This window comes from Natator depressus, chromosome 5, assembly GCF_965152275.1.
Source record: "Natator depressus isolate rNatDep1 chromosome 5, rNatDep2.hap1, whole genome shotgun sequence".
Lineage (NCBI taxonomy): Eukaryota > Metazoa > Chordata > Testudines > Cheloniidae > Natator > Natator depressus.
Window position 1 is genome coordinate 70,419,226 of NC_134238.1, and position 19,455 is coordinate 70,438,680.

Consider the following 19,455-nt stretch of genomic DNA (forward strand, 5'->3'; position numbering starts at 1 on the left):
TCCATCCGTGCCCGGGCAGGGGATCAGACGCTGCGCTGCCGGGGAGCCTGAGCAACGGGCACAGCCCGGCCGCCTGCGCACAGAGCAGCGCGGACCCGCGCGGCAGCGGCGTCTCAGCGCCCCTCGCGCTATGGAGGGCCGCTGGAGGACCACTGGGCCCTGCGGCCACCCTTGCGAAGGCCTAACCGGACTCCGGCATCAAGGCCGTCCCCGGGCCGCGAAGCGCTGCGACGGTGGGGGCAGCAACGCACACGCCGCCAGCCTCCCTCCGCCGCGCGCCGCTGCCTCGAAGAACGCATGCGCACCACAAAACGCGCGCCGCGCCCCGGCCGGAAGCTGTTCGCCCAGCCTCTCGCTATCCCGATTCAAATGTCGCGAGAGTTAAAGAGCACGACCCATAGGATGCCGCGTGTGCAGTCTTCTTTGAGTGACAGTTCTGTGGTCCAATAGGAATGTGGCGCCGAGGGTGTGCGCGAGACTGTGTGTGGGCTCGCCTCTCGCACTCCCTGCTGGCCTGGCAAGAGCGCTGTGTTTGTGAGGAGTGAGTGGGTAGTAGCGAGTGACAGTGGGGGAGGCGGTGCTGTATTCCCCCCCACCGCACAACCGCCATGGCCTGGGCCGCCACCTCCCCGGCGGACAAGGAAAGGTAACGGCCCCCTGCGCGGGGCAGCCCATGTTTCCGGTACTTCAGGGGCGGCTGCGGCTCCCGGCTTGCTCGGTGGCTCTGGCCCTGCGGCCCCTGCGCCGGTGGGGTGGGAGGAGGCGCTGGGGCTACTCTGCCCCCGGCCTTCACACGTCCTGTAGGCCTGGTCCCCGCGAGCGGGCCCTGGGCGGATCGGCGCTGCCCCCGCGCTGCTCCTGCCCCGCGCTCCTTAGCTGTGGAAGGGGGCCGGGATCCACCTGCTGGGCGAGCCGGTGACAGCTGCGTGCGGGGCTGGGCGCCACCGCTCCTCGAAGGAGCTCTGGGAGGGGTGGCGGAAACGCGTATGGGGCTGAACAGGGGCCGCGAGTGAGCGGCGAGGTGATCCAGCGTGGAGGGGGGCAATAGATGGCAGCAAGAGGTGTTTACATTCACGCCCAGACAGCGTTGCCTTAAATGAGCAGGGCTGCGAAGTCAGGCACTCAGAGGTAGCACAGGTTTCAGAGTGGCAGCTCTGTTAGTCTGTATCAGCAAAAAGGAGGAGGAGTCCTTGTGGCACTTTAGAGACTAACACATTTATTATGGCGTAAGCTTTCGTGAGCTAAACCCAATTTGTTAGTCTCTAAGGTGCCACAAGACCTAGCACAGGGAATCTTAAATCTGTCCCCTTGGGTGGCTATGTTATACTACAGCCTGTAGTTCAGTGGTTCTCAAACTTTTGTACTGGTGACCCTTTTCACTTAGCAAGCCTCTGAGTGCGGCCCTCCCTTATGAATTAAAAACACTTTTTTGTATATTTAACACCATTATAAATGCTGGATGCCAAGTGCGGTTTGGGGTGCAGGCTGACAGCTCATGACCCCCCCCCATATAATAACCTTGCAACCCCCTGAGGGGTCGTGACCCCCAGTTTGAGAACCTATGGTCTAGTTACATGGTCACAGAAATATTTTTTCCCCAGGACTCGCCACTGCTTCATTCAGTGGGCAGAATGGGCTGTGCTCACTTGGGGAGCCACTATTCAGTATTTTGTTTTCTCCCTATTGTTCATTGTGCGGCCCTAGGCCTTATGTGCTGCATACTATTCAAACCCTACTCTGAAGACAGAGTTATTAATTTTCTCATGGACTTTTCTATGGCGATTACCACTGCAGTGTCGGAGTGCTTCATAGAGATGAATTTTATCTTTGCAATACTCCGGTGAGGTGAGGGGGTGATGATAGTCTCATTTTACCCAGGGTGAACTGAGGCACAGAGAATAGAAGGTGAAGAGTATCCACTAATTTTAGGTGCCTAGGACCTGTTTTTTTCAGGGTACTTAGTGTTATATGGCACTTTATATATTCAAGCACAGCTCCCACTGATATTTGTTGCAGTTGTGAGTGCTCAGCACCCAGACTCAGGTCCCAGGGTCTCAATTTGGGCACCCAGAAAATGAGGAACAAACAACTTGTGACAACCTATGAAAGGCTGGGTTTAAGTGACTTGATGAACATCATACAGGAACTCTGTGGCAGTGACATCTAATCCAGAGCAGTATTTCATCTGCTTTAATCATGTGAACCATCCTATATCTACCTGCTGTGTGCTGCCTCATTTACTACATACTTTCCAATTTTGGTGACAAATAATACAGAAAACAGTGTCCTTTACTACACAACCCTGATTCATTTCTAGAGGTCAGTCCATCCTGTGCACTGAATGAGGTATGGGTCCTGTGGAAAAAATAGGAGTTATTGTGTATACAAAGATAATACATATGCGCAAGGGCAACCTTGATTCAGCCATGTCCTAACTTTTGAATGCTTGATTTTTGCAACCTTAATTATATTATTTTATTGTCATTTGTTGTATGCAGTTGCCTAGGTTTTAAAAAAGGCAAACTCTGTCATGTAGCATCACACTGATAGCCATATGGGTCATCATCAGGGTTGAAACCTTTAGATTCACTCCACGTACCTCTGCCACTGGAGTAACTGATAGAAATAGTAGCTTGTCATCCTCTGTGTAGACCAGCACTAGAGGTGGAGGGAGAACAACACATTGCCAGTAGGTTTCCCACGTATTTGCATAGATTCTTTGCCCCATCATTCCCCATTCTCCCTCTTCTGCTCCAACTCTGGCAGTGTCATATAATGGGAAATGTCTGGCAACTTCAATATAATCATCAATGTAGAAAAGGTTAGTAAGGAATTCCTGTTTACTCTTTAATAATGCTATATTTTAGGTTTCCAAACGAAATTGGAAGACAAATTAAAACTAATAAGGGTTTTTTTGGTTTGTTTGTGTTTTGCATAATTAGACAGTGGAGTTCCTGTTGCAAGATATCAAACCCTGGAGCTTAGCAGGATTTAGCAAAGGAATTGTTTTTTTATAATAGTTTACACGGCTGCTTAAAATAGGACAGAATTATAAAGGATATAAAAACCTCATGCTTTGGGGTTTTAGCTAGCCACTATCCTAGTATTAGGAAAAATCTCTCCCTATGGTCCGTCATTGTCCACGGTGTGGTTTTTTGCATCTTCCCCTGAATTGTGTGGTACTTTCACAATCTGGCAATTGTACTAGATAAACAAATGGTCTGATCTGGTATGACAGTTTCCAAGTTTTAGAAGTGGGCATTCCTTTGTTTTTTTATGTGCTTTAGAAGATATTACAAAAAACAGTATTTTCCAGAACTTATATTACATTTTTTTTTTAGATTCATCTGCATCTATCCAGCATACTTAAATAACAAGAAGACAATAGCAGAAGGAAGAAGAATACCTATGGACAAAGTAATTTGTGGGTGGCATGGGAAAACTAAGTTTTGCTTCATGATAGCTTGGAGGGAGTTTGGGAAGGAACTAACAATTGTGAACAAGGCTACTTAAGCTTTTTTGAGGAGAAGGAGAGGAAAGTTGATGATTGAATTCTGTAACATATTTGAAGACTGACCATTGGTGTCAACATGTGAATTCAACATGGGAAAGGCTGCATTCAGAACCTCTTATTTTCACATGAGCAAGGCTCAAACAGATCAGCTGGGAGAGACTGAATGCAACCTTGAAAATCTCTTGAAAATTCACTAGTACAAAATCTTCTTGCCTGTTCTTGCAGTGATGAAGGAAACAGATACTGATCACCTGGGCAAGAAGGATTTTGTAAGGCTGCCTAATGATTTGCTTATAATTTCATTATCTAACTAGTTTAGATGTGCGTGTTTTGCACTCTTGTTTTGACTCTAGAGGCCCCCTGTAATATCAAGGATGATGGGAAATAGAACACATTTGAGTCACTGTCTGTAATGTACCATTTCTTGTCTGTTACTTCTGTGTCCATAACTAGTGCTTCAGGATCCAGTAGGAGCCCAGCTGGTAGTGGAATAGACATATAGTACATGGCTTACCGAGAAGTGCCACTGATTAAACACTGACTGCTAAAACATCCATATTCTCCGTATACTTTCTTAGATGTTTTTCCTGTTATAGCAAAAAGTCAGTTGTTTTAACTTGAACTAGTAGTTAAGTCTGTTACTTGAGTGATCAGGCCCCTACGTCTTTGATAACTGATGCCTGGCCTTCTGTTCCTTTCTCTTCAGTCTCTAGCTGACTCCTTGGCGAGAGATGCCTGTCACTCAGTCAATCCTCTCTTAGTTCCTCAGTCTGTAGCTGAGGGTGTGTCTACACACACACACACAAACCCTGCAGCAGCAAGTCTCTGAGCCTGGGTCTCATATACTCAGGCTTGTGCTACAGGCTAAAAATATCAGAGTAGACATTCCCACTTGATCAGGAGACCGGGCTCTGAAACCCACTGAGCAGAGTGTGTCTCAGAGCCCAGGCTCCAGTCCAAGTGAGAACGTCACAAAAGCCCAACTCTGTAGGCCTGGGCTCTGAGACTCATTGCTGCAGGTTGGTGTTTGGGTTTAGGGTTTTTTTTTTTTTTGCTTCTAATTGCTTAAACCACACACAAAGAAATCTTACTCCTATCTCACTCCAAAGAAACCAAAATTGTTTTTCTAAAGTACTAACTCTGTCCCCACTCCTACCTGGGTTCTTGCCCAGGCCTGTCTACAGCTAATGTTTGAGCCCAGGCTTATTTTTTCCTCTTCTTTGGTGCTTTGTTCCTTTCTTTCTGATATATTCCAGGAAATGTACATGTCCTGGTTCATAAATAACTTACATAAGTGGAGAAGCAAGCAGATCTGTTTTCCCTGATCCATCTTTGTGCCCTCCCTTTCCCTGACTACTGCTTCCCCTGAGGAATTTCAGGAGCTCATCCAATCAACACCTAATTACGATGGATTTGTTTCTCAGCAGTAGACTATTTTTTTTAAAAAGGCAATGTAGTAATTTAAAACATTATTTTAATAGGCCATTGAAAATCCCACATCTACAGAAATCCAAGATGTATGTGCAGCAATTGGACTCAATGTGCTTGTAGAGGTAATGTGAAACTTTATGAATACATCTTGATAAAGACTTTTTTTTTTAAATTGAAAAAAATGTTCTGTAGAAAAACCATTGTCCTATAAACTTATCAACCAAGTCCTCTGATTTCTTTGAACATAAGTTAACTTAATATTTATGGGGATGTTGGAAAAATTGGAGAGAGTACAGAAAAGAAATTTAAAAATGTGAGGGCTAGAGAAAACGCCTTACAGTGATAGACTTAAAGAGCTCAATCTGTTCAGTTTATCAAAAAGTACATGAAGAGTTTTCTTGATTAGGGTCTAAGTACCTTCATGGGGAGAAAATACAGGTACTAAAGGGCTCATTAACCTATTGGAGAAAGGCATAACAGAAAACAATGGCTGCAAGCACGGCCGTCCCTATGGGGTTGCGGGGCCCAGAACAAATCAGCCTCCCTGGTAGTCTGCTCTCTGCCTCATCCCTCCTGCCTCACCTCGTCACCTGAATATCAGGACAAATGGCATCCCGATCGTACATTGGTCGGGATGGGGGACAAAGGGCTAAATATCGGGATTTTATTGAAACATGGGCCCCCACAAAGCCAGGGCCCTGGGCAGTCTCCCCAGTTCGCCCTACCCAAGGGACGACTCTTGCTGCAAGATGAAGCTAGACGAATTCAAATTGAAATTAGGCACAGTTTTGTTAACATTGAAGGTAATTAGCCATTGGGACTAACTAGCAAGAGATGTGATGGATTCTCCTTCTTTTGGCATCTTCACATCAAGACCGGATGCCTTTCTCACAGATATGTGTTGGCCAAATATAAGTTACTGGGCTTCATGCAGGGGTAACTGGGTGTAATTCTAGTCTGACCTCCTGTATGTCACAGGTCATAGATGTCTCTTTTGGCTTAAAGTTCTGATAGTTTAACTGTATTGGCACATAAAGTGCAGTTTGACAACAGAAAAGAGTAATAACTCCAGTACCTCAGATTAACCTAAAAGTGAATACTGTAAAACTTATATCCTCATAAAAACATTTAGGTTTTCATCAATAAGATCTTCCTTTTAATGTATACATTCAAATACCCTGAAAACATCAATCAAGTCACTAGTCATAATTAAATATAAAGATTTTTTTCTGAGAAGTAAAGAACAATTCAGTTATTCTCATGAATTGCCCATTAATATAAAATGTAACCAGTAGTACCATAAAACTTGCTCATTCAGGTACAAATTTTGCCAGCACCATCTTAAATTTTCATAAATCAGGTTTTTTTCTTGAATCTATACAATCAAAGTTGCTAGCATTATCGTAATAAAAATTGGAAATTAAGTGGACCTTGATATATTTTAAAGCATATATACCTTTATCATTATGCTTTCAGAGAACTGTCTGTATTTTTCTTATCCCTTGGAGACACACAAATATTGACTGTTACTTTTGTAACAGGGGCAAAGCCAAATAAGAGAGAGGAAGAATCTTTACTAGGAATTACAAAGGGTTTCAGAACTTTCAAGTGAGCATCACATTTTTCAGTAGTAACAGTTTTTAAGAATTAGTGCATTAGATTGCTTTCATCAGCATCTTCAGGAAAATTTAAAACATTGGTTGTTTGAAAGGGAACTTTCAAGTACCTCTATCTTATGATGATCGCAGTAGTCACTTATAGCATACCTGAGCATCTCTGATGCTTATAGACATTCCCTGGCCTAGACCCAGTGTGCTGGATAGGAGTTATAAAAGCCCCTTAGCTACCTGGAGAAGAGTTCTTCAGCTGTGGTTGCTGCGTAAGACAGCCTATGGCTCTCACAGGTCAAGCATGGGAAGTCTGATGGAGATAGGGCTATAGCACTGTGTTGTGGAGCTGCTCAGAGGCATCCCACATGGGACTGTTGTAACTTTATCTGCCTAAATTATGCCGGGGTGATTTCAGTGCTCGAACTACGCAGAATCTCAAGGCTTTTAAAGCCACCTTTGCCCCTGGGCTCTGAATGTGTAGCATTCAATCTTCCCTATTGTCTTGAAGAATGTCAAAGGTTTAGATCTTTCCCGTGTGTCTAGATGACACTTCCCTCAGTATTCTGTATGGATTGCTCAAATGATGCCCCCTTCATTTCTAAATTATAAACTTCTAACATAAAATTGACAAAATCTTAATCAGATTTATCAAAATGCAGTGCTGATGGAGCACTGCAATGTAATGTTTCATACTCCTCCTTTCAGATAACTTCTATCAGGTTATGTGGCTTATCTCTGGAACTTTGGGAGCAGTGACTTGATCGGGATGTTTAAATACAAATAGGTATACAGCTAAGTTACAAATAACTTTCCTCTCATAACTGCTAGTACATTCACAACACAATCATTAAAATGTGTTTTTAAAAAATTCTAAACAAAACTTACACAGAAAATAGACAAACATAAATAATTAAGTTATGGTAATGTCTTTTAAAGATAAAATCTTAACGATATTCTTCAGTAAATGTAGTAATACACATTGTCATACTTGAATTCTAAGCCCTATAAATGGTTTCCATATGTCATAGACCCAGGTTTTTTGTTGTTTTGGGGTCAGAAGGGTCCATTAGATCATCTAGTCTGACCTCCTATATGTCACAGGCCATTAAGTTTCATCATTACCCTGTATTTGAGACTAATAACTAGGGCTTGGCTAAAATACATCTTGATTTGAAGTCTCCAACAGATGGAGAATCCACCACTTCTATTTGTAGTTTGTTCCTCTGGCTAATCACCCTCACTGTGTGGGTTTTATTGTTTTTGTTTTGTTTTTTAAATTGTGCCTAATTTCTAATTTGAATTTGTCTGGCTTTAACTTCTAGCCATTTGTTCTTATGTCTTTCTCCACTAGATTAAGGATGTTTTTATTACTCAGTACTTTCTCCCCATGAAAGTTCTTAGATACTGTAATCAAGTCATCTTTTAATTTTTTTTTGAGAAACTAAAATCGGACTTCTGAAAGGGGTACCGTAGTCTGGAAAGGCTGAGAACCACTGAGCTAAACAGATTAAGATTTCACAGGCATTTTCTCCAATTCTCGAATAATTTTCGTGGCTTTTTTCTTCACCCTTTCCAATTTTTCTACATCCTCTTTAAAATGTGGACATCAGAAGTGACATAGTATTCCAGTATCTGTCTCACCAATGCTAAAATCCCCTTCATACTCACTCCTCCCCTCTTCATGCATCCAAGGATCACACTGGCTCTCTTTGCTACAGCATCAGACTGGGAGCTCATGTTCAGCAGTCTATCCACTACGATTTTAATTTTTTTTTCCAGTCATTGCTTTCCATGGTACAGTCCTCCATTTTGTAGGTGTGGCCTTCATTTCTTGTTCCTACATATATAACTTTGCATTGGGCTGCATTAAAATGCCTTTTGTTCAAATGGGCCCAGGTTACCAAGTGATACAGCTGGCTCTGTATGACTGTCCTGTCTACATCATTATTCAACTCTTAACCAATCTTTGTCATCTGTAAATTACTTTTATCAGTATGTCTTCAAACACCTCTCTGGTTTTGTGCTGTATGAATTATTTTGTGAAGAGAAATATGGGAGAGGATAACTATTCTGCTTCCTTTGAAAGAATGTTTTTTCCAGTGGTTTAACAGTATTCACTTCATCCTCACTAGTCCAGCCCAGACGTAGATTGCCTTAACTTCTGAAATTTTGTTCTGAAGTTTAGCATACATACCACCGGGTTAGTTGTAAAGTCCAGAGTATGATCATATTTTCCCAATAAGCATGTGTGACCGTTCACTTTCAAAGCATGTACCTAAGGTCTACATGGCTGAGACACCTCCCTCAAAAAGGTGTACGTCTGTGACCCAGTGTCCATTGGTTATGGACATTTTAGTACATAGCAATTTTAAATACATATTTCTTTAATGTCTGATGCTTATCTTATGAAATGTCTTTCTGCCTCTTAATCTCTAGTTTAACTGTGGTGTTCTTTTTTCCATTTGCTAGAAGAACAAGTTGTACCCTAGAGAGTGGAACCGTGATGTGCAATATCGAGGCAGAGTACGAGTTCAACTCAAGCTGGAAGATGGCAACCCATGTTTACCTCAGTTTCCAACACGTGAGTGCAATATTTGTTGAGGGGGTATGTGCAGTGAGAAAACTTGGGTAACAATTTATTTTTACCTACTTAGAAAAAGTTAGGGTCGGTTGCCATAATGTCAGGCTGTTTGTGTCTCCCATGCTAATGTTATTGTGACCAGTCTGTTAAAACATTAATAGAGAACTTTGTTGTTAGGCATTTTAGTTCCTACCATTTGAAACATTTGGCCACTATAAGCCGTATAAACTGGTAACTAAATGAGATTAGCCAGAGCCTGTTAGTGAGGAAGTGATTCTGTTTTAGGGTACAATCTTCGGTCCTGTTTTTCCTTAGATGGTGCTTCATTCTCATTTTAAAAAATGGGAATTGAACATTCTTTTGGGCACACTGTGTGACCACTGTCTCCAACAAAGCAGTAGTGCTTCTTTAGCGTACTGTGTTGTGGTAGACGGTTTCGCTCCAAAAACAAAAAAAAAAATTCTGCTTTAAAACTACTGTATTTCACTTAGTTTTTTCTTGTGTAAACTTGTCATACCTCAGTTAAATTTCAGTGCAGTTGATAAACTGATGTAGTAATCCTGTTTGATATTGCAATTTTCTGCCTAAAATGCTCATAGGAAATCTAAAATACTAACTGGCCTAACTAAAGAAGCCTTCTTAATATTGACAGGTAAGTGAGGCATTAGTGTGCAGAAAGGATGGGGCAAAGACTAATCTACAGAGTGGGAGAATGAAAGTGCTAGAAACTAGAAAGTGCCACTGATGGTGTGATGGCTTCATGATCTCCACTGATCAGAAGGGGAAGATAGAGCCATGGAGTCTTCTGGTGGGAGCAAATAGTTGGGTCAGCATCTTGGTCCCCGGTAGCATGTTTTGGTTGTCCATCCACTTGTCCTTTTGAGGTCCAGACTAGCCCCAGATAGTTACAATATTAGCATGCCAAGTCCATATAAACAGAAGGCAATGTGATGGCTTTTTGGAGGCTTGGTCTTCCCCTGCACTTTTACCTTTGAGGCAAGTAACTGCTATAGGGAAGTAAGGGGTGGTGGGGGCTGTGCCTCATTGTCTGTCTGTGCAAGCTAGTCAGCGGTTCTCAAACTGTGGGTCGCGACCCCATTTTAATGGAGTTGCCAGGGTTGGCATTAGACTTCCTGGGGCCAAAGCCCGAGCCCCGCCACCCAGGGTTGAAGCCCAAGGGCTTCAGCTCTGGGTGGTGGGGCTCAGGTTACAGGTCCTCCGGCTGTGGCTAAAGCCCTTGGGCTTCTGGTTTGGGCCCTGCCCTTTTGGCTTTGTCTTTGGCCCCCATGTGGGACGGTGAGGCTTGGGAAGGCTCAGGCTTCAGTCTCCCCTCCTGGGGTCATGTAGTAATTTTTCTTGTCAGAAGGGGGTCACGATGCAATGAAGTTTGAGAACCCTTGAGCTAGATCATAATCTAATTGATAAAGAGCAACTCAATTCCTTGATTAGGTCCCAAATTACTGTGACTTTTCTCTAGGCTTGCTCTGGATTCTATTACTTCTAATGATTCAGTTTAAAACTGTTCTGCAAGTTCCCCCAGCAAGCACTGAGTGCCTACTTCCAGAGAGCACCCAGTATCCCATGGATACAGGGGAAAGAAGCAGAGCTTGAGACTTTGTATCCAACTTGACGAGGGTTCCGGGTAGGCCCGAACATTAGCTAGGGATTCTAATGTTCAAAGTGTTACAAATATTCATATAAATTAACCCTTGCCTTTTGTTTCTAGGTAAATCAGTGATGCTGTATGCAGCAGAAACAATTCCAAAACTGAAAACAAGGACACAAAAAATGGGAGGTAGTGACCAAAATCTCCAGCCAGGAGAGGGAGGCAAAAAAGGAAAAGGAAAGAAGAAGAAGTGAGCCTGTCTCTGGCATAATTGTTACTTTATATAGTCATTCTATGGCAGATATGGATGGACGTTACTATTTGTGAATCTCAACTGAGATCTAAAAAACAAGAAAACTGGTGAAGCTGTACAGAATTGTCTTCAATTTTTTACTGAAGTGGAATGCATGTACTGTGCCTGACATTGTGTAACATTAATTACAGAACCCCCAAATCCAAAGGTAGCAGCTAGTTTTAGAAGTTACAAACAACATAGACAATTTGAGGGTGGAAACATGATTATTTTCATGGATACATATGCAGTTGTTTGGCTTTCAAAATAAACAAAAACAAAGTTTATTTTATGCAGGCTGGATATTTGAAGTTGATTGCCTTAGTACAAAATGTATCTATGCTGATAAAGATAAATTTGTCTTAAGTCTAGACCTTATATATCACTGTACTAGGTAAATTTCCAATGAAATTATCATAACTCTGTACATTTCACTTTTTAATCATTCACAAATGTTAAGTCTAATAAAGGTGGAAAAAACAAATTTTGAAAACCTAATTGTATACTTTAGTCGGAGCTTCATCACTCTTTTTTTTTCCCCCAGATGACTATTCGAAGAGAAGATATTTTGTACATCTCACCCATTAAAAGCTTGTGGCTGGCTGCATTCTACTGTGGGATAGAATGTCACAGATTCTCTTATACTGCCATGTATATGAGAAAGGGCTTACTGACTTTAATATTCTTTTGTCTTTAAAAAGAAAGTACCATCTATCTTTAGTCTTACAATCAGATATTGGAAACACAACTTTATTAATGTCATCATATACAAATATCTGTTTTGTTTTATTTTATTAGAGGTGCGTATTGCCTTGGGGAAAAGTTTACTTCGTGCAGAAGCTTAAGCTGATCTATCCTACTCCCCACAGCTGATGAATCCAAAATAAGGAAGACTCTTGGAAGGAAGGGCCTCACAGAGAGTAAAAAGTGCACTTTGTAAGTTCCAGAGGAAGGGATGGTTTGGGAGCATGAAGAGGGAGAGATTGGAGAGGAAACAGCAGAGCCTGTTCAATAAGTGATCTCATGTAGGTCTTTTTCCCCCACTTACACGTTGAGTGAACCTCCGTGTTTATTAAATAATCATTCTGTTTCCGTTCAGGATAACTCTGTAAAAGTGAATATAGTGCTTGTTAACGTGTGTTACAGACACTGGAAACTGATCAGTTTTATCCATATACCTGTATGTAAGTTGTGGTGCAGGCCTTCCACCTAAGGATGATATTTTTCTCTTCCCTCCTGCATGTCTTCCCTGGCACACATCTTTTATGTGGTAGCTGTTTAAGCAGTGTTTAAATGTATGGAGTGTTAGATTTGGCTGTGGTGGATTATAAAATCACAAGGATATGCTCACTTAATTTCAGTTCTTACCTCACTGACCTTGCAGTCCATCCCAGCCAGTGTTACTAACACCTGTGTATACCGCTGTGAGGAATCAAAAAGCCTGGCTGTGGGGGATGACATCAGAGTTTTAATTCTTGACAGCATAAAGAGAAGGCCCACAAGAATTTCAGAGGGTGATCTTCAACTTTTATTAAAACATAGCTAATGGTTGATATACAATGTAAAACAATGTGAGTGTCTACAATTTGACTCATTATTTAGTATTGAGGGTTTTTTAAAGACTGCTTACAAAAAATACATAAAGCACTGGCCCTGAAAAGTGGCAGTTTTGTTTTATGGTAGGTTTTGACACTGGGTTTGGAAAATTTGGGAAAGTAGATGGTATATGATGCACTTGCCATACGGCCATTGCTTTTTCTGTTGTAAGTAGCTGAAATACAAATAGGTATTTAGTGTGACAGCTGACTAGTATTTTTTCTATGGGGGTAAAGTGTATGCTAGGACATTCTCAGTCTATGTGAAGATATAGATAGCTACAGTGTCTTACTTAAAGTCTCCATGCAGATCTTAGTTTTTATATTACCTGTTTCTTCTGTTCTGTAATTCAGTGTGTCATGATAGCTCTTTGGATATCTTACCTGCAGGTGGCATGGGGAATTAGACACTTTCTGGAATCAGTGTCAGTGTTACTTTGGGCAATCTGGACTGATAAATACTTAATTTCCTATATAGTCTTCTAATTGGGAACAGAATTCTTTTTCTGTAAGTTAGTTGAAATCTGTCATGACTACTCTTAGATTTTGCACAACAGCAAAGGGTGAGAATTTTTATTTACTAACTACACAATACTTTAATTACACCGTTTCATCCTTGTTGCAGCTGAGCAAATTCAAAAATTCATGACAGATCTGGAGTTGGATAGGCAAAGGTGCTATGGAGTTCAGCCAGGGTAACAGGGCAATAACTCACAAGGCTACCTTACCTTGAGAGGTAAGCGATCGCTTGATAATAAGAGTTGGGGATTGTGGGTTTGAGTGAGAATATTTAAATATTCAAGGCCACAGAAGGAAATCAATTTTGTGGGGTTTTTTTGTGAGGTTATTTTAAAACTTTGAGTTATAGAGGCTCTTTTTGTGGGCCATGCATGCATAATCTATTGTGAATTACTTTTGGAGAATCTCTTTGTAAACACACACTGAGGTTTCCAAAAGTAACACTTAAAGAAAGAAGCTGCATCTGTACTGAATGCTTGAACTGATGGAAGCCTTACCATGTGAATGCTATGTGGTTGGGACACTGTAGGTGTATGTCTGGCTGAGCAGGATGAATGGTAAACATGGGGTGCAGTCAGTGGCATGCTCTCCTGGGAAGTGGCAAATGTGGCAGGAATTATTACTTTGGTCACAGTTAACTTCCATTCTATACCTTATATGTCTCTAGAAAGGGTGGGATTGTGCAGTTGCAATGGGGGAGTGAACGGCAGTATAATTACAAGGCATGCTAGTAAGGAAGAGGGAAGACATGGCATTTGCACTCCAAATACTGGGCTCAACAGCGTGCTATAGCTTCTTCCCCCCTCGTGGTAGCTCCTGTCCACTGTTGAGGAAGGATTGACATTGGTTTTCTGCAAAATGAAAGCCCCGGGAACATTTTTTTTTTTTCCTCTTAGAAAGTTCTGTGCAGGAGGGGACAATCTGGCACCAGGGTTTTGAGTGACAGCTAAGTGAGGCTCCTTAGGACTGTGATCTACCTAATTCTTATCCTTGTGAACAAAACTTGAATGTTCAAATTTAGGCAATTGGTGTATTAAAAAATGTATGAGGTTAAATACTGATTGGATGTGCATCTACTGTTCATAGTGGCGAAGAGTACAATTCAACCTCTATTTTGGTGTACTGTCTGGATAAATAAAAGTATTTTAATTACATTGCCACCTTGGTTATTAAATACAGTAAATATGTAGTAAAACAAAATTAGTCCATGTTGACTCCTAATACATTTATATGCTTTGAAAAGGAGCTGAGATGGATACTTTGCAATGACCATACTGTAATGCTTTGACAGAGGTGACTGACCTCATAACCCCCTAAACTGATGAGATTAAATGAAACTACCAAAACATTGTTGTTCAAAGTTGCTAGGTACAAAACTGGCTACACCCTTCAACAGACATATGGTGTTTAGAGAATTAAACAGCTGACAGTGTTGGGGTCTTTAGAAAAGGCTATTCTTCACTCACAAATAAGTTCAGGAATGTGTTATGCACACAGTGGCTTAAGAACAGCTCCTGCATGTGAAGACAAGTTTAACATGAATGATCTAACCTCCATAAATTGTTTCAGGAGCATCTTAAAGTTAAACTTTGACCCTTCTTTCTGTGAGATGAAACAGATTGGCTTGTAATTTTCTGGTCTCTAGGCTTCAGTTTTGAACAACTTTTCAAATACTAAGAGCTGTAAAAGACAACAAAGATATTAGACTGTTAGGGGATACTGATCCTAAAACCTATTGGTCTTTTTGTTTTTTTTTCTCCTCGCCCATGACATCCTTCTCAGGCAGAATGGACATTTCAATAAACATGCTCCACTCATTGTGTGTAATGGAATCTCAGACTCTCCTAGCCTTCAACAACTTCTCTTAATAAATATTTGGAAAAAAATGTCAGTTACTACAAAAAAAAAATACAGTGAAACTTGGACAAGAGACCACACTTAGTGAAACACCTCTTGTTTTAAGAGAGTGGCCCATTTAAATGTTGTATTTTCATCATCCTTTCCACATCATGATGTATATAAGGCAGCAGTTAAATGGCACCAATTACCTTGAACCTAGCTCATTTTTCCAGGTCTTCTATACTTTGCTCTAATAATGCTGCTTTACCCCTTATTGTGCTGTGCAGTGTGCTTTTAGGTAACCTTCTTTGGCTATTGCCTGGAGTCACCAAAGAAATACTTGTTTAGGAAGCCTGTTTTGGGGCAGAGCCGGCACTAGGCATAAACAGACTCAGCAATTGCTTAGGACCCTGAGCAACTTCGGGGGGCCCCCTATTTGCTTTTTATTATGTGGTGTGGGGCGAGCAGGACTGATGCCAAAAATATTGCTGCTTAGAGCCCCCAATGTTGCGAGCACCATCTCTGAAAGATGTTCCATATACGTCCATCCCTTCTTAGAGACAGCTTTGTCTGTAGGGGTGAATCTAAAATGATCAAATATGATTCTGTTCTGCCTTTTTATTAGATTGACAAATTGGTTGTTTAAATAGGGGTGGCAATTTAGACAGGTTGCACTGTATTCATAGCGAATACAGCTTTTTACTTTATAGGTAAGGACAGAATGCAGTTGTTTGGTTCAATAGCGTGCTAGATATCTACAAAATTACTCCTCAAGTTATCATAACTGGCTGTGGGTGGGAAAACTTCTCCAGGCATTTTTTCCTCTCAGTTGTGAAAAATGGAACCATTTCCTTGTGTGCGTTTCATGTAACCCAGTCATGGATCCTCTGTTTATTTTGAAAGGAGAGGAAGCAGATATTCTAAGTGCCATATGAAAATCCTATTGGAGGTGTTGAGACCAACAATTCAGGAAGTAAACCTGCTTTGCTTCAAAAACTGGGTGATAAGAGATGACTTTTTAAGGATTTCAGGATCTGGCATCCATAGTAGTTCTTAGCCTAGCTTACATTTTGACCAATGAGAGTTTACTGGCATAAGGACAGTAAAAACTCACTCAGGTCCTCCAAAATTTGCTGCTTGGAGCTAAGAAAAACTAGTTCAAGTGCTTGCTCATGTCAATTCCATATTAGGTGTGTGTGCTCGCCACATGCACCAGTGCCAGAAGTATTTCCCTTAGCAGTATCTGTAGAGGACCAGCTCTGGCGCCCTCTAGAGTGGCGTCCACATGGCACGGTATAAGGGGCGTCACCCTCAGTTCCTTCTTGCTGCCAGTGATGGTACTGGAACATCTGCTTCGGCTAGCGTTGTTTCATTTTCTGTTCTCGCAAACTTTGAAAACCTGTAAAGTAGTTATATATAGTTAGTAGTTTCTTAGTTAAACCCTTAGTAATAGTTTTCAGCTCGTCGTTAGTCCTGAATGGGACTCAGCCGGGGGATGGGGCATGCCCCGGTCCAGAGGCTTTAAGCCCTGCAATCGCTGTAAACCGCCTACGCCCGTCAGCAATCCACATACCAGCTGCCTAAGGTGCTTAGGCATGGGGCACATAAGTTGCAAGTGCTGTATCTGCAAGTCCTTTAAACCTACGACGAAGAAGGAGCATGAAACTCGTCTAAGGCGCTCCTAATGGAGTTGGCACTCACTCCAGCACGGGAGCAGTGGTCCGCCTCTACACAGAGCACCATGGCCTCTGTGCACAGTGCTCTGCCGGCGCCACCCACGAGCCAGCACTGGTCTCCCTCCATGGCTCCGGTCCTGCAAGGGAAAGGAGAGGGCTGGGGGGCGAGCCACGACCTGTACCGGGCAGCTCAACGCCCCCTTCAGGAAGTCAGGCCCCAGCTCAAGTCAAGCGGTGCAGCCCATCCTGTACTTTGCCTGCGACTTCAGATAGCGTCATGCCTCGGGACTAGAGCGGCAGGCTCAGTGGAGCCCCCTTCAGTCCCTGCACTGGGGACACCAATGGAGGGATTCGAGGCATTCCTCGCTGGCGGATTGGCACAGACGCTCTGGGGCACGTGCTGCCCGGGAAGATCTCAGGGACTGGCCCTGACCATCTCCAAAGGCCTGATACTGATCACAGGACTGATCGGGGAGCAGAGACCACCAGTCGTCGTCGTCTGTCTCCTAGGAGATTGCCCTTTTCACGAGGCTCCTCACGACAACTGGCCTGTAGTGGCTCCTGGTCCTGGTCAAGCAGCATGAGGTGTGGATTGCCGGGTTTCCGACACAGATCTGCCAAACGCCATCGGTCTCCGAAAACCCGACCAAGACACCTGACTCGCTTGGACAGGTTGGCTTTGGGTCACAGCAACCGGCACCGCGGTGTTGGACAAGAGCCACCACTCCACCCGTTCCTGGTTGCCTGGTACCGACCACTCCGCTTACAGCTCCAGCACAAAGCAATGTTCCCTGGCTGTGGGACAAGCCCCAGTACCTACAGCATCGACGGCACTGAAACCTGTTCCATGGCCTCAAGGGCAGTGGCCGGTGCCATAGTACCTGTGGAACCCTTGGGGGTTCACCCAATCATCCCAAGCTGCCCGATCGGTGTCGGGAGCCTCGGAGAGGCCAGTGGCCTTGGTATCCCGTCCCCTTCCAGTGCTCAACACTTCAGGGGGAAGGATCCCACAGGTCCAGGAGGACCCAGGGGAGCAAGCTGCTGGACCACCAGTGGACATGCTGGTGCCGCGGGAACCTCCATCGTCCTCATCGTCACCAGACGAGGCTATCACGGGGCCCCCTCACGCAGTTCCTCAGGATGACGCCAAGGCGCACCAGGAACTTTTGAAGAGGGTCGCTTCCAACCTGGGGCTTCAGGCAGAGGAACTGGAAGAGCTCTTAGACGCTGTTTGATGTCCTCTGCTCCTTCCAGGGTGGCCCTACCCTTTCATGAAGAGGTTTCCAAAATCACTAATGCCCTGTGGCTGACCCCCCTCTTCCTTGGCCCATATCTCTGAGGGCCGAACGCAAGTACTTTGTGCCAACCAAGGGGCATGAGTACTTATACTCCCACCCAGCCCCTAATTCCCTTGTGGTAGGAGAGGTTAACCACAAAGGCCAGGGCAACCAGTGCCACCCCCAAAAATAAAGACTTGAGGAGGCTGGATCTCTTTGGACATAAGTTATTCATCTTCCAGCCTTCAGCTGAGAGTGGCCAACCACCAAGCCCTCCTTGGCTTGCCACATATTAGTCATACCGGCCATGGCCAAGTTTGAAGGGTCGCTTCCTGAGGCTTCCAAGAAGGAGTTCTGAGCAACCCTCAATGAGGGCACGCCCGCGGGCAAGGCAGCCCTCCAGGCGGCATCAGATGCCGCTGATGCTGCTGCCCACACCATGGCTTCTGCATCTCCATGCGGCGAGCCTCCAGGCTGCTCCTCTCTGGGCTCTCCTCTGAGGCTCAGCAGTCAATGCAGGGCTTGCCCTTTGACAGCTGAGCCCTATTTGCAGAGCAAACAGACAGCAAATTGCATGGCCTAAAGGACTCCCGCACCACCCTGAAAACCCTGGGTCTTTACATCTGAGCCCCAGCATGTAAGCGGTTCAGACCGCAGCAGCCGCATGGCCAGGGGAGCCAGCATCAGCAGGACCAGCCCCACAAATGAGCCAACGGCTACAAGCAATGTCCGAGCCACCCACCTCCACTTTCTGCCCAGTCAGGCCCGACCCATGCCAAGCAAGGGACCAAATGGTCATTTGAGGGTGGCCTACCAGACTATTCCCTGGATCCATCTGTCCCAGTGTTCTCCAACTGCGTTTCCCTTTTTCTCCCTCCTTGGACCGATGGGTCCTCAGTACAGTGGAACAGGGTTATACCCTCCAGTTCCTTTCTACCCCCCCTTCCCACCCACCTTCCCCATCCCTCTTCAGAGACCCCTCTCACAAGAGTCACCTTGCACAGGAGGTAAAGGGGTTGCTACAGCTGGGTGCGGTGGGAGAAGTTCCTCTCGAGTACAGGAACAAGGGGTTCTATTCCCGGTACTTTTTAATCCCAAAGGCCAAGAGTGGTCTACGGCCCATCCTGGACCTGCGAGACCTCAACAAATACCTAAAGAAGTTAAAGTTCCGCATGCTTTCCCTGGCTTCTGTTTTCCCCTCCCTGGATCTGGGAGACTGGTATGCCGCCCTCGACTTTGAAGGACGCATACTTCCACATAGGTGATCTTTCAAGAACACAGATGCTTCCTCCAGTTTACGGTGGGGCCCCACCACTACCAGTTTGCGGTCCTCCCATTTGGCCTGGCGACAGCACCGAGAGTGTTTTACCAAGTGCATATCAGTGGTAGCTGCTTACCTCAGGCGCCGGGGTATCCCGATTGAGGGTAGTTCCAGGTCTTAAGTCCAAAGGGATGTTGTAGTGCTTCAAGCCACGTGCCGCTCTCTGGGCCTTCTGGTAAACAACAAAAAGTTGC

At 44.1% G+C, this 19,455-nt stretch overlaps 1 protein-coding gene across 2 annotated transcripts; it reads left to right on the plus strand.

Moving 5' to 3' along the window:
• The first annotated feature begins 423 nt into the window (after positions 1–423).
• SRP19 (signal recognition particle 19) lies at positions 424–11,353 on the plus strand. 2 transcript variants are annotated; one of them, XM_074952962.1, is made up of 5 exons: positions 426–646; positions 3,342–3,417; positions 4,996–5,067; positions 9,025–9,136; positions 10,863–11,346. In XM_074952962.1, exons 1-5 carry the CDS (start codon positions 609–611, stop codon positions 10,994–10,996), a joined length of 432 nt encoding a protein of 143 aa, XP_074809063.1. In that variant the 5' UTR covers positions 426–608; the 3' UTR covers positions 10,997–11,346. The 2 variants fall into 2 exon arrangements, with proteins under 2 accessions (XP_074809064.1, XP_074809063.1); XM_074952963.1 differs by lacking the exon at positions 4,996–5,067 and having other exon boundaries at positions 424–646; positions 10,863–11,353.
• The last annotated feature ends 8,102 nt before the right edge of the window (positions 11,354–19,455 follow it).